The 27,747-nt window shown below is 50.2% G+C and overlaps 1 protein-coding gene across 1 annotated transcript; it reads left to right on the forward strand.

Moving 5' to 3' along the window:
- The first annotated feature begins 2,056 nt into the window (after nt 1-2,056).
- On the forward strand, nt 2,057-23,577 carry LOC131211456 (uncharacterized). The gene is made up of 3 exons (XM_058204923.1): nt 2,057-2,113; nt 21,504-22,487; nt 22,561-23,577. Exons 1-3 carry the CDS (start codon nt 2,057-2,059, stop codon nt 23,575-23,577), a joined length of 2,058 nt encoding a protein of 685 aa, XP_058060906.1.
- The last annotated feature ends 4,170 nt before the right edge of the window (nt 23,578-27,747 follow it).

The following is a 27,747-nucleotide window of genomic DNA, read 5'->3' on the forward strand; positions in this document are numbered from 1 at the left end:
TTTATTTTTCGGGGCTCTTCGCGACCGACACTCGGCGGTGGTGACGAGCTCTTCTGCGTCGAGAGTGGAACCCAGCGACCGGCGCGGCCCTCCACTCAACAACTCAACGCATGGAAGGATTTAACTGTGTAAGTTACGTGGCGGCGGCAGATCCCGAAATCGCAAAATCTGGACAAACCGGTCTGTAAGTGATCGCCAGCCTGGCCCATGTCCGGTTTCGAGGCAGTCACAGTGCAGCGGAGAGCGACACGAACGGAGCGAAGATGTTTGTATTGAGTGAAACGAAACGGATCGCTTCAAAAGAAAGGAAATTCAAAGAAAGTCCATTTGTCGTTCGACTCTGCGGCCTCCTCAAGGCTTTCTCGCATTGCTCGCATATTTTGGCGCCTTCGCCACAGTGGAGACGGTTCACCTCACAAGGGGCCCAAAGTTTCGGAACTCGGAGGGCTGGAGATAAATTCAACTTCGATGACGGATGAGGCCCATGCGGTGAACAAGTGGATCCTGCATCATGCCACGCATCGCGCCAAACGGTAGTGTGTTCCCCACGGCTGACAGGCGCGATAATGTGGAACTTTTTCCATTTCTTTTTATTAGCGTCACCGTTAATTTATTTGACTGACAAAACAACCTCCAACAAGCTAATTTACATTCGTAAATTCTCTTGAACTTCACTTCGCTGCTCACCGTGAACGTTGGCCAACCAAATTACTTTGCCGGAATAATGTTCATTAGAATAATTCATTCATTTATTTTACGCTACCTTATCAGCGCCACTGCAGCGTCCCGGCGTCGTCGCTCGATGTCGCCGGCATGAGCCCACTTCCATTAACGATCGGAACGTGAGCTTAGAAACGGTCGAAATTCAAACCAAATGGGAATCACGGGCCCAAACTCTTTGCGGCCCATGCTCACGATCTTGCGGAAAAGAAACAAAAACGTGGATAGAAAAATGAAAACTTTCGGCAACCGGATGGGTTATGATTTGTTTGTACCTTTTTCCCAGGTCGCTCCCCAGTGGGGAAGACCAACAAGTTATGCTTACGTAATTTATTCATTAAAAAGTGCACTTTTTCGTTCCGAGCCACGCCATGAAGTCGCTACCATCGCTTGCTGCGATGCTCCGTGGATGATGATTGTTTGGCTTTGGGGGCCTCTAGGCTATTTTCTCACCACTGCCATCGTCGCCACGCCGTCGTTTGCGGAATCGTTAACGAAGTGAAAACGATTTTCGGACAGCAGCAAAGGTATTTGAATTACTAATACGAGCAAAGCTGATGAAGCTGGCTTTGCTGCGCCGCCTTTTGACGAACGGTGGCCTGTGCTCACGGGGATCGATAAAATAGCGGAAGGAATTAGAACGGGTCGTATGGTGCTCGTTGCACGGGATGAATCCATCCCACATGATTACATTAGCAATTGAGATGAAATGCGTTTCGTGCAGTGAAGCCAAGGAATGGTCCCACCATCATCCGCTTTCTCAAACGATTTTTAGCGTAATGTAAACACTCGGAAGGCAACGCATTCGATACGTATTGACTCTTCCAATGCTCCTAAACCAGAAACAAAACTCATAAATGCTTTGCGTAGCACGGACATACGTCGAATTGTAATGTTAGAAGAATCATAAAACATTTGTCGAGCCCGAGCGTCGAAAAAAAAACAGGAACAATGTTCGAATAAATTCTAAATAAACTTTACAGCACACCGAAGATTGATTTATAATGCCGGCTAATGCTTTGAGACCCTCGGGAACTCGAAAATCTTCGCCATCCGGCGTTTTGCCGACGCTACCCGACGCACGAGATGCCGGTTGCTGCTGCGTTATGCGGCTGCGAAATTCCATACGATAAAATTTCAACTCGTTCCACGGCGAACCACACTTTTACTTTCAAGTTCCTCCTTCGTTGACTCCACAAGAGAAAGGTAGGAAAAATATCGAAAATAAAGGTAAAGATATTTTCACTCTGGGACGTCCGTTCGGTTGTGTCCAGTGAATATTGGTGGCGGTTCCGGCAAGTGAAGGTCGTTGCAGAGTCCGCAACGTAACCGCAACATGGAAAGCATCTTCAACGCAATGCCGACGGGCGATGCTGGCCAGTCGTTGAAAAAAGTAAAACTACGAAGCGAAGACGGAAACCATTTAAACATTAGCAAACGCTTTCAGAACACGCTTTCGGTGGACGGTTTAGAGGTAATTTGAAAGCATTCTATTAACAACTTAAATATAATCAATTTGCAAAAACACAGTAGAACGAACTAAAATATTAATCCGTTGAGAGTTTTGTCAACTTTATTCCGTTCAAACATTAGTTAAAACTTTTCTCGCCAAACATCATACGACCGAGAAATTATGCAATTAAAGCTGTTAGGTTGGAACTGAAAGAGTGACCCATTTACACCTCGCCCCGAAGTGTTTCCGCAAAGCTCGATTTCCTTTTCTCCGTTCCACTGCAACAGAAACGTCTGGCCGGAGAGGAGAACTCCGACGGAAGGAAAGTGAGCCTTCGCCTCCAGTTGGCCGATGCCATCTCATTAGGTGTAACAGAGGATAAGGAGTGAAAACGAAGGTTTTTGTTCCCTTTAGGGGAAAACAAAATGCGGTATGTTTATCACTAATGTTCCAGTGGCTGGGCGAGTTCCGTTACTTAAGGTCCTCCCGGTGGCACGATTTACCGGCGCATCTGACCCAGCTTTTCTTTCCGGACTGTCTTTCTCTTTCACAGTGGGGAATATTCCTTGGAAATTATATTTTATTTATTATGTCATTAGGAGCCTTCTCGTTTCCTGCAGCGGGGACACCCGAGCATAATGTGACCTCCGTGCTGGCTCCGTGCACGAGCGCACAATGCAGTTAGAGCATGAAATCTCTTAGTCTTGATAAGCTCGTTTAGATAGTGTCCGACACAGAATGGGGTTGATTTAGGTTGTCACTTGTTGGCCAACACAAGTCATCGCCCGGCTAAATTATCTGTGTCCTACGCTTTACCGAATTGTGAACCCAAGCGGATAAAGGTATGGAGTTTAGGGTCGTTAAGCTCCACTTATTTCTGTAATAAAATTGGCGAACAATTCATCAAGTGCTCAACCGCAAATGACAAAGTCACATGAAATAGATAAAATAATTATCGTATCACAATTACAAAGCACAAAATGGCGAACGGAACAACATACAATTCTTTTGATGCGTCCGAATTACGGCTCACTTTGTATTCTGCTACAGTTTACAGTTGTTCACCGGATTCCGTGAGACAGAATTGTCCAAACGCTCGAAAAAATCGACTGATTTGTAGTTCAACGTTGTGTCCAACCATCAGTTTGCGGAACGCATCACCACAATCCCGTAATCAACAGCATTCCATCTTCCACCCTTCGAATACGGCGACGCTTGTCCGTAGATGGAATGAATGGCTTCAGCTCGAAACTGGTGCTCCTTTGCTGGATGGTTGATTTTTTGTGTAAAAGGGGCCACGCAAAAAAGCTGCAACTGTCAGCGCAACCAACCGACGGACCAACGTAATCCGGACGGGCGGACAGACAGAACAACCCACGGAAAACACGTGTTTAATTGCGTGCTGCACAGTGTGCATCCCAATCAATTGGAACCAATCAACCCGATTACACGGTCCGGTCCGCTCGATCCGTCCGAGCGATCCCCACGTCGGGCGCGCCAAAATCACGAGCCACCGTTCCTTGCGTGTGTTTCCCGCCTTCTGCATGCCAATCGCGCATCCCGCGGATTTACGCAACGCGGCCACCGTATCTTAGATGGCTGCCTGACTCTTCACGCATCACGATCCGGCTATGGCCCGGTTCGATACGTGACCTGGTGGTGAAGGCCCAAAGACGGTGTAACTCACCGGCAAACGCCGTTACCATAATGCACATTCGCGAGGCGCGTGGTGCATTTCGTCCGCGTGGCGTGATGGCCCACGTTTCGGAACCACCGGAGCTGGCTGGAGAGAAAGCGAAAGTTTGGCCATCATCGGCTCGGGTGCTCCAATTTTCGGACCCCCCGTTGCAGGTCACAAATCGCTCATTCCGGCGTACGCATAACAACAGCGGGTTGTTCAGGGTTTGGCGTTTAAGAAAACAATTATTTCATCGATTCATCGGTGCCTCAATGTTGTTGCGCGTTGACCCGTTAGGCGTTGAAAACCGAAGCATCATTACCGGATTACGGAATGCGGGAATGTGAAAAGCGTACGAAATTGCTAAATTAATCGAATCGGACTAGGGCCTTTTGGTGGTCAGCTTCATGGCAGGATCAGCGTTTGCAGCCCATTTACACGATGACAAAACGGTGAAATGGAAACCGGTGGCGCTTTTAACCCGACCTGTGGCTGGTCACGATCGTGATGGGAACTGCGTGCGGGCCTTGAAAAAGTGGTTGGGGGGGAGGTGATTTAAGGCGGAACCGGAGGGATTTAGGGATTGCGTCATGTTCGACCGCCAGCACTCGGCGCTATGCGCAAACGCGTTCTTCCCTTTTCCCAGCTACCCAACTACTCGTTTCCCACGCCGAACGCGGTGATCAACTTAAGTGGTTTCATCCGTTTAATCAAGAATATTGCACCGTGTTTCCTTGAAGCTAATAAATTGGCCACTAAAAGCAAGTTTTCCACGATGGACGATCGTGCGAACGTGGAGTTGGGTGTTTTTGGCACCTTTCGGTGACGGTGAATATTAACGAAATGCATTGGGTTGTTGCACTGTTCGGGCCGAAAAACCATCGCCATTGTGTTGGCCAGTTCATAGGGCACCTGAACCTGAGCGGAGGATCATAATCATTTATGTTTGACTTTAATGGCACGCACGTTCGCGACCTCAACTTGTATCCATTCGCATACAGCTGTCTTGCCATTTTGTGTCCCGGTTTCTCTTCTTGCCGCTACTTCCGGGTCCGTGTCCCGGTGTTGTGGATCCATAGCATCTACCTCCGATAGTGAAATTGGTACACTTCGGCGCACATTGTTTACCATTTCTGCCGATCGCAGCCTCCGTCCGCGCCCCCATATGCTAATGAGGGCCGTTGGCCGCAAGAAAATGTGCGAATCGCGTCGTTCGCTCATTTGCTCAACACATCCCCAATCCTGTCCCGCTCTCTATGGGCCCGATACATTATGGACCGCTGATGACGATGATGATGATGATGGCAATGTTTTACCAACCGGATGACGGAGAGGCGCGATGACGCGAGACGCGCTAAAATATGCACCGTGGCGCTCGCTAACGGGGCCAGCTTCTCACGACCCTTTCCGCTGCGTCCGGAACGGGGTCATCATCGAGTGGGGAGAAGCCGGAATTTCGGATATCCTGGTCCTGGGTTCGATTGATTGTTATGGGCTAATGAATCACTTTAAGGGGTCGCCACAGCGGCTCATGCCTGATCTGCATTCGAATGAACGGATAAGCTGTGGCCCGGGCACCAATAAACAGCCGATCGGAAACGGAACTCGGAAAGGGCGCGTCTCACTTAATTTTCGAATCTCACCCTGCTGTCGGACAGTGGTGTAGTTTGTTTTAAACAGTTTTTGTATTTTGTCAATTGTTGTTTCAGCAATTTGAAATGAAATGAATTCGGTTTGGTTACACTCTTCAACCAACGAGCAACCTTAAATTTGTCGGCAGATGACAACAGGACTCCAATCTGGGGTCTATAAGAATTAATTTGGTTTCAAGGGGGAGGTCAAAAGTAAACCTATTTAAATTTTTACACTTGGGGTCTACCGTCGGACCGCAAATTGGGAACCACTTCGGTGGAAAAGATACTGTTTTAATTACGCCACCAAGTTGACAAAGAACACGGATTCGGAAAACTTTCCGCCAAGTTCCGTGGGCCTTTTGTTATCGAACAATGAACCACATTAAATCACCAGCCACCCGAGGCTGTGTCGGTTCAAAGGCGCCGATTGTGTTTTTGAACCATTTAAAGGACACACCGCACAAAATCATTACAAAGAACTGGGGGGGTTTTTGTGCGACGGAAAAGGTGCGCGAATTTTCCTGAAACGCAAGCCTAAGCTCTCGAAGGTCGAACAACAGGATAGGTCAATCCGATAGACGAGCAGGGAAAAGATTCTAAATCTTCTGATCCCGGATCAGATATCCGACACTCCGAGGAGTTTTTCATTTCGAATTTCATGGCGCCCACTTTTCGACGGCCCCTAACGATCTGTTCGCCGTGCTTATCTTACTTCCGTTCCGTTTCCGAAGATGGTTTAGCGAACCGGAAGGTACCGAAAATCGGTGCATTAAAAACAGGATGAAAGAACATTCCCGGGGAGCGAGGTGCTAAAAAGGGAGCACGATGGCGTGAATGATTGCACATGTCTGTGCTGGCTCGTTCTGGGAAGAACGCGGTCGAAACGGACCTAAATCAACCCGCATTGCGTTGATGCCTAGTTATTTCAACACCTTCAGCATTTCTTTTTCCGGTACCACATTTGATTCTCGCCAGAAGATGTTTCTCCTTGAGAGCCATTGTTTTCTTTTTCGGCCACATTTCACATTCCGGTCCCCGGGCGGTTAATGCAGTGCAAGGTTTGGCACGGGGATTAAGAAAAACAAGGAGCCCATTCGGTTTTCGGAACCCAAAACATTCCACTTAAAACAGCCAGCCGTTCAATTTCTCGGGTAAAGGGAAATCTTTATTATTCTTATGCTTAAGAATGAGTGACATTTTTCGGGAGATTTAGGAGCACTCTACATTCGTCATTTACGTAAATAGCTCAGCTCTCAGGCTTTATTGCAAAAACATAATGACTCACAGTTGGCCACAGATCGTGTGACCATATTTTTAATTTTATGAATTGTTGAAAAAAGTCGATAAAAGATTGGCTTAATCACATTTTGCATTGAATCGTTAACTGATTTAGATATTAGTTTCGACCGTGACCTGATCGAGGATTGTCACTGATTGACGCAAAACTACTGTAAATCGAAGTTTCTAGATTATAATTTTGTTTTCATTCAATCGATAAGGCATGGCTCCCCTTTCCGCGTATGACACGGTTACATGGGCACAGTAACGCAATGAATTCGTTACAATTTGAAATATTTATTTTACTAATTGAAATGATAGAGCGTGCCCAAGCGCAAAAACGATGACACGGTGGCCACGGTTGCTGCTTCCATAATCGGGCCATCCATTAGCCATCATTAGATCAGCGGCATTAGGCCCCCGAGCCGTCGGCGCACTGGACACTTGGCAAATGGGGCACTCGAGGTGGCAACCGGCCCCCGGTTTGTAATCAACAAAAGCGCTCAAAATAATTAATTTGTTGAAACGTACACCACACTGCGCGCCACCCGCCGCCCCAAAGTGCCGTAGTTCATGAATATGTAACCAAGATTGATGTTCGGGCCGGTGGTCCACGGGAGGAACTGGTAGCTGCGGAAGGGTGTTGGGGTGCAGAAGCAGAAAAAACCGGTCTGCCCCGTCGGTGGCGAGAGACTTCTTCGTAAGCGACGAAACCCCGGGACGAACGTCAAAAAACGCTTCCGAGACCGTCATCGGCATCATAGGGGGGGCCGCGCAACGAGAGCGACAGTGGCGCCTCTCTTTCGCTCAGCACTTTCATTTTCCTTTCCCATTTCACTTTCGCTCCTCGCTCTCTCGCTCTCTCTCTCTCCGAAGGCCACTTTTCACCGGCCGGTGCGCGGTTGTCTTAAGCAACCAAGCAACCTGCGCTCAAGTTTTCTCTCTCGCAGCTCGCGATCGTGATCTCGCCGCCGAGGATGAACGCTTGTGTCACACGCTCTCCCAGCTATGCGGTAACTATTAGTGGGGCCAACATGCAGCATCAAGCATAGCGATCCGCAGTTCCGTTTAATAAGCTAGTGTTCGGTAGTGTTCGGCAGGCATTTGGCAAACAACCGTGCACCGGGCCAGTCAGACAGGACGATCGCGCATCTTTTCGGTCGTTTTATTTCAGTGTGTGCAAAGTGTGACTCACCAACTGTGGTGTGGTGTTGCATAGGGGCTCCCGAGCAAACAAGAAGCACGAGATATCGCGAAACCACAAGGCACGTGACCAGAATCGTAAGTGCCGAATTACGTGCCATTGGGTGCCCGAGAAACTGCTTAACAAACGGAGCCGGATCCGATGATCGATCCCATTACGCCAACCTAGCAGACAAGGTTGCTGTTTCTCAGTTGTGCAGTTGGGCAGCGGTGAGGTGAAAGTGTTCTTTCTGAAGTTCCAAAGTAAATACGAGCAGCGAAAAAGAAATAAACCCTGAACGTAGTGAGTGAATCGTTGCGGGTGCCATTTCGGGATAGAAGTGGAGAAAAAATTGGTGAAAAATCAATTCGCACAATAGAGCACAACACCTGAACGAGGACACCGAATCAGCCGCACGTTCGTTGGCTGTAATTTCATCGACAAAATGAAGAAAATGGTAAGCGATTGTTTGGGCTCATCACCGTAATTTGTGCATCGGAGTTACGAAAGCGGACGTGAAAATGTAGACAAGTGAAGTGAGCAAAATTGGTTTCTTTGTGCTGCTGCGTAACACTTTACTGTGATCCGGATTTACGTTGCGTCGGTTCTGGCTGACTGGGTGACAAACGGTTAAACAGCAACATCCTTTTGCTACCCCAGCGGGCGCTCGGGAAAACTTCCACCAACATTAGCAAAGAGAATTGGAAACGATTCACTTACTTTTGGGCTGGAGATCCTGGTCCAGGTTGAAATTCCGGGCCAGAAATTGAAATTTCATTGAAGTGAAACACAGTTTCGTGTCGGCTTTTATCAATCGGAATCTTTTTGGCTCATTTGAAATACCTTCCCGGCCTGGCGTGGAGAAATTTTATCGACAGAAAGCTCTCGATCACCCACGGGATTTGGGAACCGACGATGGTGGAAAAGTAATCAGCTAAACCTCACCACGACACGACGAAGACAAGCTCCAGCGGAGAGTCGGACGCGGCGGCAGCCCGGTGTTATCAATAAATTAAAAGAGAAATTCGAAAGAGAGAAAGAATTTTGGGGCCCACGGCCGATACCTGGAGCCCACGGCTCGGAACGGCCCACGGCTCGCAGCCCACGACGAAAACAGGTTCGGGGCTTTGTTGGGGAAACTTGCGAGATGAGGAATGATTTTATGGCTTTTCGAGCTAACGAAAAGTTTCGTTTGCTTTCGATTTCGGTTGCGCTTGTTTGACCTTGTCTTTCTGTCTGTGTTATCGATTTTTGGCGATGCTGGACGTTTCTGTACGTTAAACGGGGCTTGGCTGTTTCTTAGATGTTTGGCCGTTCGGCCGGAGAATGTCTCCGACTAATTGAACTTGATTCTGATTCTGGTCCGCTTCGTTTGTTTCTCGCTAATCGTCAACGCGGCTTCCAGTGATTGGAGAAAACTGATGCCAATGATGGATAGTGGACGCGAAAGAAGAACACGAAACACGTTTAAATGCTAGAGCCAGAGCAACATAATATCGATTTCGTTTCGTAATTATATTAACACCCTTCTGGCAAGGGTGTCTTGAAGAAGAAGGTTATTAAAGTGAATCCTTCCCTTACCTTTTCCGGCCCTCGCAGGCCCCAAATTTTGCGTTTTCATCGTGTATGAACACCGTGATAATAATGGACCGTATGTTCGCACCATGATAGTGCAACAATCAATCTTTTGTTCTTTATGTAGTTCTTCTATTGTAACAATATTTCTTACCGTCGTACACAGCGTAATCCTTTAAACCTTTGTTAAGTTTTCATCTAGCGATGGGTCTGTATGTTAGTTGCAACCCGCTTCAACGCACTTTTTAAACGACCCACGGGTCGATGATTGATTGACTTTTACGACGCGGATGATGCCTTTCGTGACTTGAAATATTTCGATTGATGCCTTCGATTCATTCACGCCCGGCCTACTGGGAACGTTTTGCCGGTGCCGTCACCATGCTGCCGAATGTTTTTGACGTTTACTCGCCTCATAGTTGGCTCCTCAGGGCTCGGTTTCGTGTGCAAAGGCTCAATTACCAGCGCGCCGAAAAGATCGGTTTCGCAATGAAAACATTTCCACCGAGAAATGGATGTTGAATCAATTAGGGCATAGAGCGCCAACGCTCCGTTTCCGGTGGCGCGTTTTTTTGTTTGTTGGCCGATTGGGTTTCCAAACGTAACCTGCCAGCAGCAAGATGCCGAACAGCGAAAGCCAAAAAACTTGCCATTTTTCGATTGGCGGCAATCTCTGCCGCCTGCGAAAGGGAAATAATTTTCACTTCCCATTTATCACATTTGCTTAGGTCAACAATTCGGCCATTTGCTTGGGTCAACAATCGGGTGGTGAAAGAAGCCAAAAAAAGGCCACTTCCCGGACTTTGAGGCACTTTGCTAAACGGTTTTGTACAATTGTACGAATTTTAAAAACTGTTTGTGAAACGTGGCGCGAAGTAGAATAATATTATGGTTAAAGGTGAGTAAAAGCGCCGCCATCAAGCCGGGGTCAGTTTCCGTTGAAAAATGAGCTCAAAAAGTTTGCAGCGGTTTTTCAAACAAATACTTTAAGAAAGTTGACGTCGTCCCTTTTACCGCCGCTGTTTGGCCAACGATGACAACGATTTATCTTTCCCATGCTCTTCCGGGAACGTTCGATTTGGCGGTGGGAAGTGCGAATGATTGTGAGAAAACAATCGCTGGAAGCCAACGGCAGTCGGCTGGCTCCGACGTTCGCATCGATTTCGCACATTCGTCCGGGAACCGGAAGCGACCGTTCGCTCTCTAATCAAATCGTGTACGGTAGAATGCTCACGCGACAGCCGGAGGGCTCCGAAAGTGCAGCCGGTAACCTGGTCGCGTGTTTCGGTGAAAAACGCGCACCCAGTTTCTTATGCGTCTTATGGTGTTAATCGAACCAACGAGAGGTGCCGTTTTGGGGAACGGAAGATGGTGCTGCCCGTATCGGCGTTGTTCGCTGCTCCACTGCATTTCACATTTTCAACGCTCCATTTCCGCGTTCGGTTGACGAAACGTGGCTGCCCGCGGGCGCTAATCCTGTGCCTTGTGGAACGGCGTACGCGTAGGAACCAGGTGGCTCTGGAGCACCTCGAGCAGGAGTGCTTTCACCGAACTTTTCGATCCGTAGCAAGACCCAATGACTGTCATCAGTCCGGGCAAGTCGTTTGTCAGTGGAAAGGGTTGTCATTTTTGAAAGTGTTAATGGGCTAATTGATTATGTCGGAACCCGAATCAGGGGCCACGCTCTGCTGTTGGTTCCTAATTTTCTCCTTCGATACGAGTTCCGAAGCTGCTTTTCCCGATGCGAGCTAATAGAACCGATAAAATCCCATCCCACAGCTATATATTTGGGGTTCGCGTTGCTCCCAAAATCACTTAGGGCGACAATCGAAGCACGATTCGATAAAGTATTGCCCAGAAATGACCACCTTATAAGGTTATTGTTTTCAGGGTATCTAATCCAACCTTAATGGCCAGCAGAGTTTATCTAGCGGCCAATTTCATGGTTCAAGGCTGATAAATATTCAGTACGCGTCTTCGCTCCGACGAGCCTCTCCGGAGAAGTCGGGTGAAAAATAGGCTTTACCTTATAGTGAAGCAGCCCAAGAATTAGGTCAGCTCACTGGACCGTCGCGTTCCATAAAGTGCTGATAAAAGTCGCTGCCCAATTGCTCCACCTATCGACCTTTTCTCTTCCGTCGCCGTTTACGGCCTCGGGACAGTTCAAAGACAGCGACGATGTTTGATGTGACCATTACCATACCAAATAAATGGAAATATCACGAAACGGGGCCACAGCATACGTCAGCCCGTTCGATAGAGCATAAGTGAATACTCGTTGAGCCCGCCCGGCTTTCTATTGGCTAATTGGTTTGGCGGCGTTTTCAAGTGGAAGCTTCGTTACTCCTTTCAGGAACTGACTGGGTGCATTAACTCACTTTCGTCAACACACGTTCAGGAGTCAGCAGTTGGAAGTGGAAAATGATAAAAGTATGGCTCTTGGCGTGTGTCACTCTGTCTGTGCAGTTCTGAGACAATGTCACGTAAACCTTATTTCCTGTCTCGTAAGGGTGAGTGTTGAATCACTTCCGCTCGCCGGAAGCCATCTTGACTGGGCATCGAGCCCTTGAGCCCTTGCGGAACGCAAAAGGAACATTCAAACGAAAGTAATTTCTGAATGCAGGCGACCATCTGCAGCGATATGGTCCCGGGCAGCGGCCCGGCTAATGGCCGAACAGGACGGAGGCTGCTTTAACGAGTGGCCTTCTTCAAAAGAACATCTTCAGGGCAGGGTGAAGAGGGCTCGCCGGCGAACTAAAGCCGCCAAGTAGCGGCTTGGATTGAAATTCAAATTTTATGCAATTCATCCCTTCGGGTGGCCGTGGCCAAGTTCTGGGCCATTTTCTTATGATTTGTGTACTTTTTTCTTCGATGAAAAGTGAAACGAGTTAGATTGCCAGCGCAAAGTTGTTCATTTCTGTGCAAATAAGTACGAGAAAATGGAAGGAAAATCGGAAATGTTATGGGCCGTTTTGCAAGCCTCAGCACGTGTAACCGTTATGAAACAATTTGCAAAGCTTAAGCATCATTACAGAAAAGGTTTGGTAATGATACAACCAGCGCCAGCTTGATGCTTTCTTTCAATTTCCGAGCCCACTTTTGCCCTGGAGTGCCTTTTTACGGCTTGAAATGGTGGGCCACATTCTACGTGCTAATATTCCGCCGTTGAGCGAAAACCGAACGGCCGAACACATCATCTTTAAGGTGATTTCTGGGTGGCAATCTGGCCCCCACACGCGCCTTTGACGCCTTGACGTTGGAAGGACCTGTTGGAAGCTGATGGCACAATTAATGGGCCATATCACGGTCTTCCGCCACGTACGCGACAGTTTGCGATTCGCGAACGACTTCGGTGACTCGGTGCCGTTTTTCGAGCACGTTCGGCGATGTGCGAATTGCTGAATTCGAATACCGGAAGCAGTGGGATTTGCCGATTAAATATGTGTCTCAATATGTGAGAAACTCTTGAAGAAACTCAGGCGACTGTCGATACAGTTCAATGCAATCGGTTCGCATTTTTTTCAAAGATTAAGAAGTTCGCTTAGGACTTAACCTAAAAAAGCTAATTGCTTAGAAACACATATGCCAACTGAGATCGCGAACGAGGGAGAGAGAGAGAGAGAGAGAGAGAGAGAGAGAGAAACACGCGACGCGAGTGTATCGAGCATTAATCGTCTAAATGAGCTGAGCAAATTAGTGCTAATTTAATGCCAACGTAAGCTCATCTTCATCGTCTCGGGTTCCATTCTTTTAGTGGCCCGGCCAGAACCGTTCGCCCGATACCATCGCATGCATTAGCCGTTGCGTCCTCGTAAAACCACCGTCTTTCTAATGCTGCCCCAGCGAGCAGCGTGTTCTGTGCAGCTAACGAGGCCACATTGCATTCGCCCGCATTTTATTTTCGGTTGGCCAAGTACCGCCCGCCGGGGAGGAGCTTTTCGCCTACGATAGCGGCATTATTTATTACAAAAGCACTTGTTTTACGATGTGCCACTATCTTTCGCTGGCGCAATGTCGTTCCGGGGGTTCCGTCGCTATGCACCGTTTGCTGCGGCCACACGACGACGAGACGACGACATACGACGACGACCACACGTCAAACAATCGAAAACAGCCGTTTACTCGGCACCGGGGCGCTCCATGGACGCTCCCCGGCCGAGAGAAGCGAGAACATTGTTGCATCATAAAGATTATGATTTACGCGAAACGCGACTGCTGACTGATGGCCGCATCGCACCGAAAGCAATTGTCACTTTTTCCGGCTTTCGGTTCCATTGTGATTCGCAATTGCTCCACAGATCGCAGCACTTTCAAGGCCATAAAATCAGATACCAGTCGGATGGCCCGAACGGGGCGGAAATTGAAGCTCCCCGTTCGCCCCACGCCGGTGATCGATCGGTTTTCGGATCGATTGAGCTCGCCAGCCCGGGGCTGCGAAGAGCAGTACCTTGAGTGCTCCGGCGAAGGAAACGACGTATTCTTGATTAAGATGATAGCGAAGATAAGCTACTCGATCTAGACGCTTGCCACGTTGATTAATGTTCGATTTTTCCGCCCTCTGCCAGGTACGTTGACGGTGTTGGCACTTGACCTCGTTCGAGAGTTCCATTCCTTCCCACTCGAGGAAAAAGCACACCGTCTTTATACAATAATTATTGAGATACAAAAGCAGTTCAGCAATTCTAGCTGCACTGCGGCTCCGGATGACTGCCCGATGGCGAGCAGATTGATTGAGCAGCGGAAGCGCCGGAAGTGTACAAGTGTTTGGCTCCGTTTTGTTTCAAGGCTGTCCGTCTCGTCCATCTTGGGGGATTTTCTCCGCCGGAACTAACTCAGCTCGGCGGGGGCGGGGAAAGATAAAGGACTGCCAAACTACCAGTTTTCTATTATCCCCCGATAGATTCGTCCCATCTCCGAAATTACAAAACAAGCTGAAGCTGAAGAACAGGATTTAAGGAGCTTTCCGTTCCGTTCGACCATGGCTTCCGGTGGCTTCCGTCGAACTACTCGGGCGGGGTTTCTCCGAATGTCTTTCGGTGGAGTGGAGTAATTTGCGAAATGGCAAAAGTTGATCTGCGAATCCGAGCATCGATCGTGTGCATTTCGTTCCGTGAAGCCCTTTCGAGAAGTACAATAAAGTTGAAGCCCGGACCAATTTTCTATTGTTTTGTATACTTTCTTACCCAAAACCCGGCAAATAATTTCCCATTTCGATCGCAATCAGCGCACGACTCGGGCGAAATTTTGGGCGCAGCGGCTGACCCACTGTAATAACTCAAAACCTATTAGCTTCCGGTTTGACTTTTCCGGACGAGCGCCGCGCCAGGGAACTGCTCTGCCGGTCTCTGTGATGCGATGGTTTATTGTTTTTTGATTGCTCTCTTCCACCCATCAGCGGCACGGGAGATTGCGCAACTAGTTTGGCGCTGGCAACCAATAGAGCCACCACCACTCTAGCTGTCTCTAGCCTACATTCGCTAAACAATAACAAATATGATGCTCCGGTGGCCCGCCGATGGCTGGGAAGAAGGAAAAGGTTTTCAGAGGCCGATCCGAGCCGGGAAAGTAAACCCACCAGTGAGTGATACGCACGCCACATAACCTTGTAAATAGACAGAGAGAGAGTGAGAGAGAAGAGAGGGGCTTTTAATGTTCTGTGCGTGGCCGCCACGGTGAAGACGAAAGTGGCACAACGTGGAAAGGCAGCATAGGAGCATAAAAGGCATTATGAGCGCCCCACTCGTGGGACAAATCGCGCGGATCCAGCACTTTAAGCAAACGGGTAATGGGCTCGGTACGTCCGCATGATTAGGTTGCGTCACTCACGGAATGACCGCGCAATTCGGCGATTCGGCTTCTGCTGATCGGAAGTTTTCTAAGAGGCTCGCTTGCATAACTGCCACTGCGAGGCCATCATATAAATATAATGGTTGGTTCACACGAGAGTGTACTAATTAGTGCATCGTTCCAATACTCCAGATGCCCGTGTTTTATGTTGTTTTGCGTCACCGATATGTAAAAAAACGGCCAGCAGCCGCCTAACGGGCATTTGATTGCATCGTTATAGTCACACTTTGCGGGCGAGTAGAACTAGGGTGCCGGAGACTGTGTCCCCTGGACACGTCGTCATCGTCGTCGTCGTTGTGGATAATTAGTCAAGTAGACGCCGTGGCCACTCGACGGTGGTGAAGTTACGTAAATTATCTCCAAGAAGGATCGTGTTGGAGGATGAGTTTTATTAGCAATGATCAAAGAAGCGCGAAGCGAGAGCGGCCGTAATTAAAAAAGTTCGTAAAAATCCCCAACGCTGATGCCTTCTTTTCCATAGCATTAATTCCTTGACAGGAAAAAAAACACACTTTCCTCGTAAGACTTTCTTTCTTTCTCCGCTCCGAAAGACGACGGAAACGCAGCTGATTAATGTGAGGCATGTGACAAAATGTGGATCCAACACTTGCTCCTTTGGTTTGTTGCGCAAAGCCACAGCTTTGTGGCCAGGGCCTTCGCGACATGCTTGTCACCGCGCTCAAGGACAATCGCAAAATTTGTCATTCCCAAGGCAGAGCGAAGGGGGTGCTCGAAGAACATTCGCCAGGCGAGGCGAATTAACTGCTTAACCATCGGCACGAGAGAAGCACGCATGACACTCCAATTAATGATGATGCTATGCATAAATCGCAGCCTCATAATGTTGGCCGCAAACCACTTCTACGCGCAAAAATGCGAGTCCCTGGAGTGCCCCGAAACCGCACCGAACATTTTGGCTTTCCTAATAAGAGACAAGATGCCGATGCCGTCGAGTGGCTTTAAATGGCACCGGCACCGCGCTGTTATTAGAGCATTCGGCGGTTGCCGTCCGTGCGGTAATGATGATTTTTGTCGTCCATCTTGGGGCCGCAGGTGAATCGAGGGTCCGCCAGAGCATGATTCATTTCGTCATTACATCGAGATTACATTGAGAGTGGCCGGCTCCTCGAGAAGCTTTCGGGAGGAGGTGGTCACCTTCCAGAAAACATTATATTGTCCGTGAAAGTGGATTATCTCATCCGGTAAATCGGTGCCGGGTTAGAAATGTGTGAACGACCGAACCGTGTCCAACTCGACCGTTTAGCGTCGGTATGTGGTTGACTCTCATCATTCGTCAGCTTCCACGCCGGCGTGCGGTCACGAGTCACAATGATGTTGAGATGTGTCCTTCAGCTTCTGGACTTTTATGACAAGTGCTCCAAAAGGCGATTGGCACTACATCGAGTGTGGAATATTACCAGAACAATAACGTTAATGTACGCGCCACGCGTGATTCGATCGAAATTCGTTTCTTCCTTCATTGACCTTCACACTTAATGTGGTAATTATTATTGGGAAAACGACCTACATCATCAAGGGTCCAGATACAATTGACAGCGGTTCCACGAACCGGCGGTTTGATGGTGGATTCCACAAATCATTTATGATACCCTTAAATGTCATTCGCTAAACTGTTTTCCAACGCCCTGCTCAATGATGCCTTTCGTCCTCTCGATATTTGCCAATGTAACTCGGTTGCGCCATTCAATCCATTTGGAGTGGGCTCACGTTTCAATGAGGCTTGCCACTGAGGCTTGGAGGAAAAGAAAATCTTCACTTTTCATTTTACTAAGAGAGAAACGGAGAGAGAGAGATACAGAGCGAGAGACACTTGCGATCGTCCCTGACGCCCGACTGGAGGGCTATTGCTCTAAAGATGCTTCGGAGCTTCCAATCATATCCTCTCGGTGAAGTTGAAATAAGGATGTTACACAGATCTGCCACCTACAGATCTGCCACCTACAGATCTGCCACCGAGGGTTCTGGGTCAAGGCTAAAACGCCGAGGTGGCCGAGTAGAGGTCGTGCTCCGTTTTCGGTAAATTATGAAAGAGCCTCCATGCCAGGAAAATCAAGGAAAACATTTTCTGCCTGTTCGGTTGTTGTTGTTGGCCGATGGTTGGCGGTAAATTTTACCATCGCAGGCTCATTAAAAATTCATGAGCATCGTTAATTCGTTTCGGTTTGGCAGCCCTTTCGGTCCCAGAGAGGTCACCGGGTAGAGTCACAAGAGCCACAGGTCGGTCCTTTGACCGGACGGTGCGTGCAAGGATGCGCAGGATCCGTCGTCGTCGTCGTCGGTGGGACCATTTTTCGTTGATTGGAATTTTAAGTTTAATTAGCTGGGCACTGAGCGATTACTCTTCGTCGATGGTTAATTAGCACCGTGTCGGCCATTGATAAACAACGCGCAGTTTCCGCATTCTGTTGGCGAGCCCTCGGGAGACAGCATAAGTTTCTGGACGCCGTCAATCAAACAGTTCGCTCCGTGCTATTCGATCGGTCATTTGATCAGCTGACGCGCCGTCGAGTCGGCAACTTGTCCAAAGTTGCACTTCAAAGGGAAACCTCTGGCCTCGTCGGTCGTAAGGTGAAGACAAATCGAATTTTTCCTTCTCTGATTTTCCTCCGGGGCCGACGGCACAGCACTGGGGCACTTCCCGGAACGAAAGTGGAGGATTTTTTCCCGGTGAAACTCGATACACGCTAGATCGCCAGCTGATTGACAGTTCAATTTAGTGTCATTCGGCTCCGGCATTTCAGAACCTGGGCTCCACCGGTCCTGACGCTTTTAAGTACTCGGGCGTTCTCGTCTGGGGATGGCCAGAAGAAATCAGTTCTCCGATGGCTCCCTGTACACCGGCTGACACATCCATTGACACGTGTCCACACTGAAGCACACGGACGTGACACACGTGAGCAGGTCCGACTTGAACTTTGTGCCGCAGGCTGGTGCTGGTGACAAATATTTCCTGATGAGTATTGACAACCATCTCGGCTGCGATTGCTATTTCCCGTCGTCGGACGCTCGACACCCTGCCAGGAGTCACACAGGTGTTAATAACAGTGCTCGATTCCCATCGGGATTCTTCAAGGGATTTCTGAATCTCCAGGAATCTTGAAGCTTATTATCGCACAAAAGTCCCTATATTTCGAAGTGCAGTTTAATGACTTTATCCACGTGATTTGTGGTGTAAAACTGTCAACCTTGACAGCTACCCGGAACTTGTACTGTCGCTAACGTCGGACCTCAAACTCTAATCATCAATCCGAGAGAGAGGGTTTGTGTGAAATAAACACGGTGCGTGTCCCGCCGTGAGATTGGAATTTGTTTCCGGTTTTTCGGCTCTGATTGTTGCCTACGGGCCACCTTTCACCGCCACCGAAATTACCACACAAAAAACACGACTCAAGAGCGGCGCCATATGCGAGGAACACGACCGGCGGGGGGGGAAGTAATAAAATCCCGGGTGGAACCAATTCTTGTTTAATTGTTTCCTCCTGTGGGCTGGGCGCATATAAAATCAATATTTAAATTTCTCCACAAACACGCCGATCGAAGCAGCCCGCAGCAGCTGAGAAGATATCGATTTACGCCAGACAATCGAAGCAGGCTGCTAGAAAGTGTCCCACAAAAAAAACGGCGACGACGATGGAGAAACTTCCGCGCTCCGGGCGTGCACGCATGGGGCGGTCACCCTGTCTCCCTACTCCCCTACTCCCCACCCCTCGCTTACAGCTTCGGCGACGGCGATTCCGGCGCTCGTAACAGGTACGCCACCCGAAAACAGTAATTTCATTAAACCGTCTCCAACTTCCGCAGAACGAGCGATGTCTCTCGATGGGTCTGAACTTTGGCACACCTGGAGCTGAACGTGCTGCTCAACTCTTCCGGGCTCCGGGCTTCCCGGCGAGGATTACTGGAACTTTCTCTCTCTCTGACGGTCGGTCCGGCCGCCGTTGGGTTCCCTTCCCGGATCGCACAGACAAACAACGCACGGTTTCGTATTGCAGCCATTGGGAAGTGTTGGTGTGCGTATGTGTGTGTGTGTGTGTGTGTGTACGTGTGTCTGTCAACGTGGCACGAAGGTCAGCGGCACTCAGCAGTGTTCGGGGTGGCCACCGCAAGCCGCAGTGACGTTGACGAAGCTTTTTCCGAAGAAAAACCGCAAACAAGAAAATGCCCCACTTCAGCCTTCAGGGCTGGGGCCCGGGCCGAGGCCTGCTAAGGATTCTCCCGGACTCTCCCGGATCTAGCCCGCCCCCACCCCAGCTCGGGTGTTGTATCGCCATCTTCAGCCGTGAAGTGTTTGGCTAAGCCTGTGGTAATTTCTTGCCCATCCGCCTTTCTGTTTGCTTCCACCGCCGGGTTGGCTGGGTGGCATGGCAACTGCGGCGTTCGCAGGTCGGTTGATGAACAAATTGCGACATTTCTCCGGCAAACAGTTTTCTCACCGAAAATTTACTTTCCGTCGGGCGGTAGCGGCCCGCGAGCGGTGCAGAGAGTTTCCACAAATCGAATCACACCCGAACCGGCCTGAAGGTGCCGGGAACCTGGGCTTTTGTAGTGGACACTTACGCTGACGAACCTGCCAAGGTTTTGGTCAACACACTTTCGGCAACAGCTTGCCATTTGCGAAGAGGACATAGATTTACCGATCTCTCTTTTTCGAACGTATTGCCATTTTTGTAATGTTCGAAATTCGTGGTCGAATAACTCGAAACATAGCGACAAACGACGCGCCTATTCGCTACAATCCGGTCATCAGAATTCGATCCGCTTCCGCACCGATTTTACATAAGTCAGTGAGATTGGAAAATTTGAAAGCGTAAGGCTTCCGGTTGCAGGGTTTTTTTTGGGCTACGAATTTGACTTTGACGTTTCGTCGGGCTTAATCGTTCCATAAAAGAGCAACCGATCGTCACCCAAAGGTCGCCCGGTATCAGAAGAGAAAGTTTATCCGAAAGGTGCGCGAAAAAAGAGGGGCCATTGAAAACAAAATTCCTGAAAAGCCAAAAACAGCCGTCTCGTAGACGGATGGCGGTGGGTTCAATATCGACAAAGAAAATCGGCTACTTTTTTGTCATTACCTAGTTTTCCCCGACCGCTCATCCGAATGCTCACCGAAGGCCGATCGTTTGCGCTACGCTTTCCATTTTGTCGCCGCGGCCTGATTTGTATGTTGGCTGCCAACAGCTTGCTCAAACACTCATAACGCACGCCCTGGCCGACCGGAGACCCGCTTTCCGCATTGACGCACGGCTGTATGCTAATCGTTGCCACCTTGTCGCGACACCCTGGTTCCGTTTCACTTCGCCATCGCATTACCGCATGAATGGCGAATGCATGGAGAGCAACAATGTCGTCATCCGATGGCACACTTCGGGTGCCTTCGGGGCTCCTGCGGGAAGTTCCGGGTCCGGTCCGGAGGGTGTTTTCCAATTAAAACCGGCATCGCCGGCCGCACACATTCTCTTCTGTGGGGAGATCTTCCCGGAAGACCCGGGGGCCGCCCGTAGTCCAGGGTCCGAGTCGGTTACGTCGCTTACACCGAACCGAAGAGCCGCAAAAAGCACATTCGGACTGGTGTGTACGCGTATGTATATGTTAATAAAATCGAAAGTTCCACACTCCGATCATCCCCGGGGTTCCCGGCGCTGCTTCATTACGTTGGCCGCGAAGGCCGCGATCGGCGCGTCCATTTTTTGTGTTGCCCCGGCCACGGGCCACGGGAGACGCTCACTTTCACTCACGGAACTGACGGGCACTGTTCCCGGCAATCAGCAGCGCGCTCGAGGAGGTGCTGGCCATTTCGGCATCATCGTGAGATCATAATCTTTACAGCGTCCCTGCGGCAGCGCCAAGTCTGGGACTGTCAAAGTGATCGTTTTGTTGTTGTCGGGGCGCGTGGCGTGGCGTGGCGTCTTTCTCTTTCGCTGTCAGATCTTGACCCTTTTGACAAACGAAAGTGAAAAAGGAAACGATCATTAACGGTCACGGTGTGCTGTGTGCAGGTGATCGTGATCGTGGATGGAAAGATCATCGAAATTACTGGGGTGTGGTCGCACTGACCAATTTCGTTTGGCGTTTCACGGGCGGCCACGTTAACCTTTTCTCTTCTCCCCCTATTTTTAGGCACCAATCCGATCGATGGCGTCATTAGCGGGCGCGCTGCTGCTCCTTTCGGCCACGGCCAGCGCCGTCGTGAATAATGCAAACCAATCCAACGGGAACCACGAGGCCCAGCGACGAGAGGCACCGTTGGCGGACTCGTACGGACCACCGCCGGCGACGGGGCCAGAGCTGCCGGTGCCGGTCTACGGAACGCCAGCCGTGGCCCACTACCCTCCGCCACCGCCCGACGTACCTCCAGCGCCCGTTCCACACAAAGAGTACGGAGTTCCGGTGCAGAACTATGGACCACCGAACATCAACATCGAGTATGGGCCTCCCCCACCGGCCCCCAAGCCGGTCTTCTACCCGCACCACAAACCGCACCAGTTCCACGGTCCTCCACCACCACATCCGAAAAAGTCGTCCTCCTTCCTGGAGCAACTCTTCTCGACGTTCGGATTTGGCGGCGGTGACGACAGCGCGCCCCATCATCATCATCACGCCCCGAAACCGGTGTACGGACCTCCGCCGCACCTCGCCCCGGCGTACGGTCCCCCGCCTCCGGCTCCGAAACCTGTCTACGGACCTCCGGTTCCGGCTCCACAGCCGCTCTACGGACCACCTCCGCCGCCAGCGCCGCTGTACGCTCCCCCGAAACCGGGCTACGGTCCGCCACCGGTTCAGTCGGGCTTCTCGCTCCAATCGGCCCAATCCTTCGGCCACCACCACCACCACTCGGCAGTCCATGCTCCACCGACTCCTCCGGAGATCAAGTGTGACGGATGGAAGCCCATCGCCGGCCCAGTGGTCCAGCCCGAAGTGCATGCCCCCGAGTCCTCGTACGGCCCGCCGCCGAGTGGTGACTTTTTGGCCAATCATCAGCACGCACCCGTCGATTCCGGCGACATCGGTCTGCAGTTGCCGAAGCTCGAACATGGTGCCGCTTTTAACGCACACTCCGAGCCCCCGCTGGGCCTCGAGCTGCCCAAACTGGCGAACAATGAGGTAGAAACGGCCCGCCCTTTGGACGTCAGGTCCTGATTCCCCACAGCTCTGATTTATGCTCTTTTTCCCACAGATTCACTCGAACTTCGTGTCGGACTCGTACGGAGCGCCCCCGAGCGATAATTTCGGCCCAGCCAAGTACAAGCCGCCGCCGTTCCCCAAGTCCCCACTAGGTCCTCCGCCACCGCAGAAGCTACACTTTGGTCCTGCACCCGGACCGCACTATGGGCCGCCGGTGCGTCACGCGGGTCTTGCCATTTCGCACGGAAGCATCAGCGGGAACCTGAAGCCCTGGCCAGTGTCCGGTTCACCCCCACGTCACCCGATTGCCTATCGGCCGCCGGTGCCGCAAGGACTGATTGAATCCATTGGCCACGCCGTCGAGCACGAGGAAAACTTCGGAACCAAACCGGCCTACTCCGGGAACGTCTATCTGCCGCCACCGACGCGGGATGTCGCGCATGCCGAAAGCCTGGAACTCAATGCGCTGCCCTCGGAACAGCCAGCGAAACCGTTCCTCACGCAGCATCACCTGTCGATTCAGGAGCCGCGCTATCAAGCACACGACATAGTATCGGTGGCCAACGACTGCGGACACGGCCCCACATCCGTCGACGTGCAGCCATCACTCCAAACGAACCAGCTCTCGATCGTCGGACCCTCGGCCAGCTATTCGGCCGACTACAGCAACTCGATAGAGGGTGGCCACTATGACACTTCCGCCTCGGAGGGACACCTGCAGGCTTCCCAGCTGCCCGGGCTTGACGGTGGCCTCGGCGGCCTGGAGCTGATCTCGGCCCAAAAGTCACAAAGTCTCACGATTCCGGTGCAGGGCCAGCACGGCTCGTACCAGCTCCAGTTCCAAGGTTCCGGATCGGCGCCGCACGAACAAATTCTCTCCGAAGGACTCTTGCAGTCGATTCTGAGTGCAATCGAGCAACCCCAGCATCAACGGGCCGCCGTGTCGCATCAGCAGGATGCGTACGATCCCAACATTGACCACAGCGAAGTGTCCGTGTTTCTCAAGAGTCCCGAGGGCCAGCAAACGCTGCGGGATCACCCGAACGGACACGTCGGTCACGAGCGATAGAGAGCGCCGGAAGCGAAGGTCGTCCCGAGAATCATTCCCACGTTTTATTTATTTCATGCCCCACCATTTCCGCAGCGAAGCGTATAGTTAAGAAGGACCGCCCGCTGGCCACGAAGGAGCTACACCGCTCGCCCGCAGGAGATGCGCATTGTAATTAAGTATTTAATTATTTCATCTACCGCCTGGACATCCATTACCCTGGCGGGCGTCCCGGAGGTTGTTATCCGTTTGTTTGTGCAGAGTGTATACGTGTGTGCGATCTTCAGTACGGAAAAGTATGTATGTGTACGTGTATGTGTGCGCTGGTATGCTAATTGAATCATGCGTATGCTTAGCGAGCGAGGGTGCAAGCAAAATGTAAAATGCTTGGAAAAATAAAATCATAAATTAAAATGGCGACCAACTCGCGTATACATATTTATAATGGGTTCGGTCAGAACCGAAACAAGGATGATGCTCTGGCATCCTAGGGGCCGTCCGTTCACAGTGTTTTTAACCTCGTGGCCATTAAATCAGATTCGGCGAACACGAAATAAGTTTTATTGCTCTCCTCCAGCGATTCGCCGGAAAATCGGAACAGCAGATTCGCGAATTGTTGTGTGAATGTTTAACGAACCTGAACGGGAGTTCTTTTGTGGCCACAAACTCGAGGAAAGCTTTTTAAATAGGATAAATACATCAAAATGAACTTTTGGTTAATAATATTTTTAGGTTTTCTATCAGCTGCATCAAAGAAGATCGGATCGGATGGAATGGAACTGATAGCAAAAATGTAATTGTAAAACGAGAAGCAAAAGTTTGGCAATAGTTTGCTTTATTAAGGGATCCCCGATTAGAAAGACTCCGGAACTGGAACGGGCGTCGAGAAACCCAGGGCTTATGTCACGTTTTCAAACGGACGGACGATGGCGACGATCGGACCGAGAGATCGCACAGCAAAATTTAACTTCAAACGGAACGCTTACGTCGGGAATTTATGCATGACTTTATTGCCCATTTACTGAAAGTATCGGCAGTTTGGCTGGCAACCAGGGGTACCAGTGGCATGCGTCGCGGCACTCGTCCCTCGTACGGCACGACCCCTTTTGAAGAAGCGAAAGAAGACGGTACTGATGCCAATTGCAATTCGTATCCGGTTCCACTTTCATCTGATATGTCTCCTCGGCCCCCGGTCCCGACATCTTTTCTGCCATTACGCTACGCCGGGAGCTTACGCCACCGGAGCCAGCGCAGCGCGTTATGGACGTCTCGGGAAATGAATGCCAAGGCTCGATTCTACCGTGTAACGTCGTCCACGTTACCGTCCACGACAATCTCTGGATCCGGATAGACAGGATTTTTGATAGGCCTTCAGCGCGGCGCTGCAGGAGTCTCGGTGCCGCTCGCCACTCCGTGCGGTTCCGGTTCCTTGTCCCGTTCCCGTTCGTGAAGATGGATGGTAAATGAAAGTCGCAAGTCCAGGTTTAAATGTCGCACAGCTGTTACGAAAGAATGAGCATCCATTTGCCATTTCTTCGGTTTCCGTGGGCCGATGTTATTTATGAAGTGCTTTGTACGTAATAAAGCATCTTTAAGATTCGCCAATTTGACCAAAATTATTGAGATTAATAGACTTGCCACCACAAAGACAGCAATGGTTACTTGGTTTGCATTACTTTGTTCCGCAAATATCCTAGCAATCAAAACGCTTCTCTTAGATACCTCACATCAAAGATTCCTTTGCTCCCATTTTTCCGATGTCAGTCGTTGTCGATGCATTCTGACCAGAAGGGCTCGCCTCCTGCATCGAACCACGTGCGGGTCAAGCACGAAGATCATTTTCCGAAGCGGACGTGCTACGGAAGGACCGTTTTGCACGTGATGCAAACACTTAACGGTTGGCCGCGCTGGACACGTGTAATCAACGTGGTTCGTTCGTTTTTTCACCGTTCGTGGCCAAGGGTTTAAGGCGCTCCACTGAAAACTCGGCTTCCGTTCCGAGCTCACGGCACGAAGAAGCCGGGGCTTGGACGAGGAGAGGTGGAAATAACCATTAGAGAGCTAGAGGGACGAGAACATGCCAATACCTGTCCGTGTAATTAACAGTGTTTGTCGACCGGAGAAGTAAATGGCCGAAAAACCCCACCATTATTACCGAGGAGAACGGAGCAAAAATGTGTCGCCATTGCCGGGCAATAAACGTACACCTTCATTACACCCATTTCAATAATCTCGCACGGATAATCAACGCTCGACCACGAGCCACGATGATTATCAGAGTGTGGCCACTAACCGACCCAGCGTTCAGCGGGAAACACCTTTCGGTTAACACATGCGAACCCGCTATCGTTGTTCGTGATCTCTTAGGTAAAAGGATCAGAGGAATTTGCTCCGGAGCCGGATAAAAATGAGCAACAAGAGCCCGACTGTTGCCGACCAGGGCGCGCTCAATGGGGATTACTCTGGAATTTCGACCAGCCGAACACCCTCCTGGCCAGTGCAATGCAGTGAGTTTGAATGCATTTTTTGCATTATGATAATGGATTCATTTTAAGTCCCATAATGTTGCTAAACCGCACAAAGGCACAGTAGCGGATTGCTCTATTGAAAATTTGCTCCACTGGCGTGGGCTTCCATCATGTTGCGCTCGCTAGGCATCCACATCGTAAAACCTGGGCTCGACCCTTCGCGGCCTTTCTACATGCCTTGTTTATTATCATCAAAATTAATGTATTATCACGCAGTTAATAATCGTAAAAGACCATGGCTGAGGTAATTCACTACCGACAGGGTGCCGCGTCTTGGTACTTTCGCGGCCGAACAAATATTGCAGCCATGCCCTGGTAGGATGCAAAGGAATGCAAGGTACGCGCTTCCTCACTTTTATTTCCAGTGCTCTCAACTCTCGTTACTGGCGGTTTCAGTGAGGGCACTTTCATCGTATAATTTTGGGAACGCTCGGGCCTAAGTTCCTGCCTTTCATTATTACTCGCCCTGGATGCCGGTGGAACCACAAAGCCGAGAAAGAGAACGTTTGCGCCGCGCCGCAAACGTTCTGTGGTTTAGAATGGCTGTACTAAAAAGCGGTTCAACGACGCCATGAAAAAGCTGTAGGCACTCAAACATCTGAAACGATCTTCAAGATTCGACTGTCCATCGGAACGGCCGTTAAGCTGTTGGGTGAGGTTCAGATTTCTTAAGCCACTCCAGAAGCTCTATCTCTGTCTGATTGTGTGAGTTCTTCAAGCCCGCGCCATCCACGCTCTTGACACTTAAATAAATAAAATGGAAAATTCCGAGAATCAAATAAAATGCCTCTGCTATGGCCACTCTCCCTCTCTCTCTCTCTCTCTTGTCATAAAACAAACTCCATTTTCGACACAAGGCGAACAAATTAAGATGTTCTAAAGAAATGTAAATTGAATCTTTTTGGTGAAACAACGCTGTTTTCCGCCAGCATTTGTGTGCCATTTTCTCCGACAAGCGATCCGTAAACCAACCGAAGCAAGAAATTAGTCCCACATAAAACGCACCGTCATGTTTCAGATCAAACGTGTGGCTCAGTGTGGCTCTCGCCCCAAAACCCACTTCATCATGGCCATAAATCGCAGTACTAATTTCATTGCAGCGGGCGTACGGGCGCCTGCGACGGCAAAAATATGGTCTAAAATTATTTCCTTCATATTTTATTGCCGGATCTGCCGGGACCACGGGACGCGATTTTGAAGGTCCTTCTCTCGGCCCGATGGTTCCGAGCGAACGAGCACGGCAAAGATTCTGGGCTAGAGATGACAGCGCCCGCAGAAAGTCACGTGCGGACAAATGGCACATGACGCCACTCCGGGTGCATCATCAATCAGCGGGCCCACCCGGCTCTCGGTGTCCAAAAGCGGAATTTGCATCGTTTATTTCAACGTACCCTAGGAAGGAAAGTTTCCGCCAACATCCGCCGAGACCTTGCCGTGACGAAATAGCGCAGAGCTCCGGAGCAACGTATCCGCGAATGACTCAAGTGCATCATCATCGGCTTCGGACAAGGCACGGTACTGTGTTATGCATTCGAGAGCCGGCACGATGTTGCAATACGTCGCCAGGGCACATCTTTTCCTAATCGCGCGCGTCTCATCGTTGTTTCAGCGAGAGCAGTAGCAATAGAAGTCAGCCGCCGAGGCGTGCTCAAGCTCACGAGCT

This window comes from Anopheles bellator, chromosome 2 (genome assembly GCF_943735745.2).
Source record: "Anopheles bellator chromosome 2, idAnoBellAS_SP24_06.2, whole genome shotgun sequence".
In the NCBI taxonomy this organism is placed as follows: domain Eukaryota; kingdom Metazoa; phylum Arthropoda; class Insecta; order Diptera; family Culicidae; genus Anopheles; species Anopheles bellator.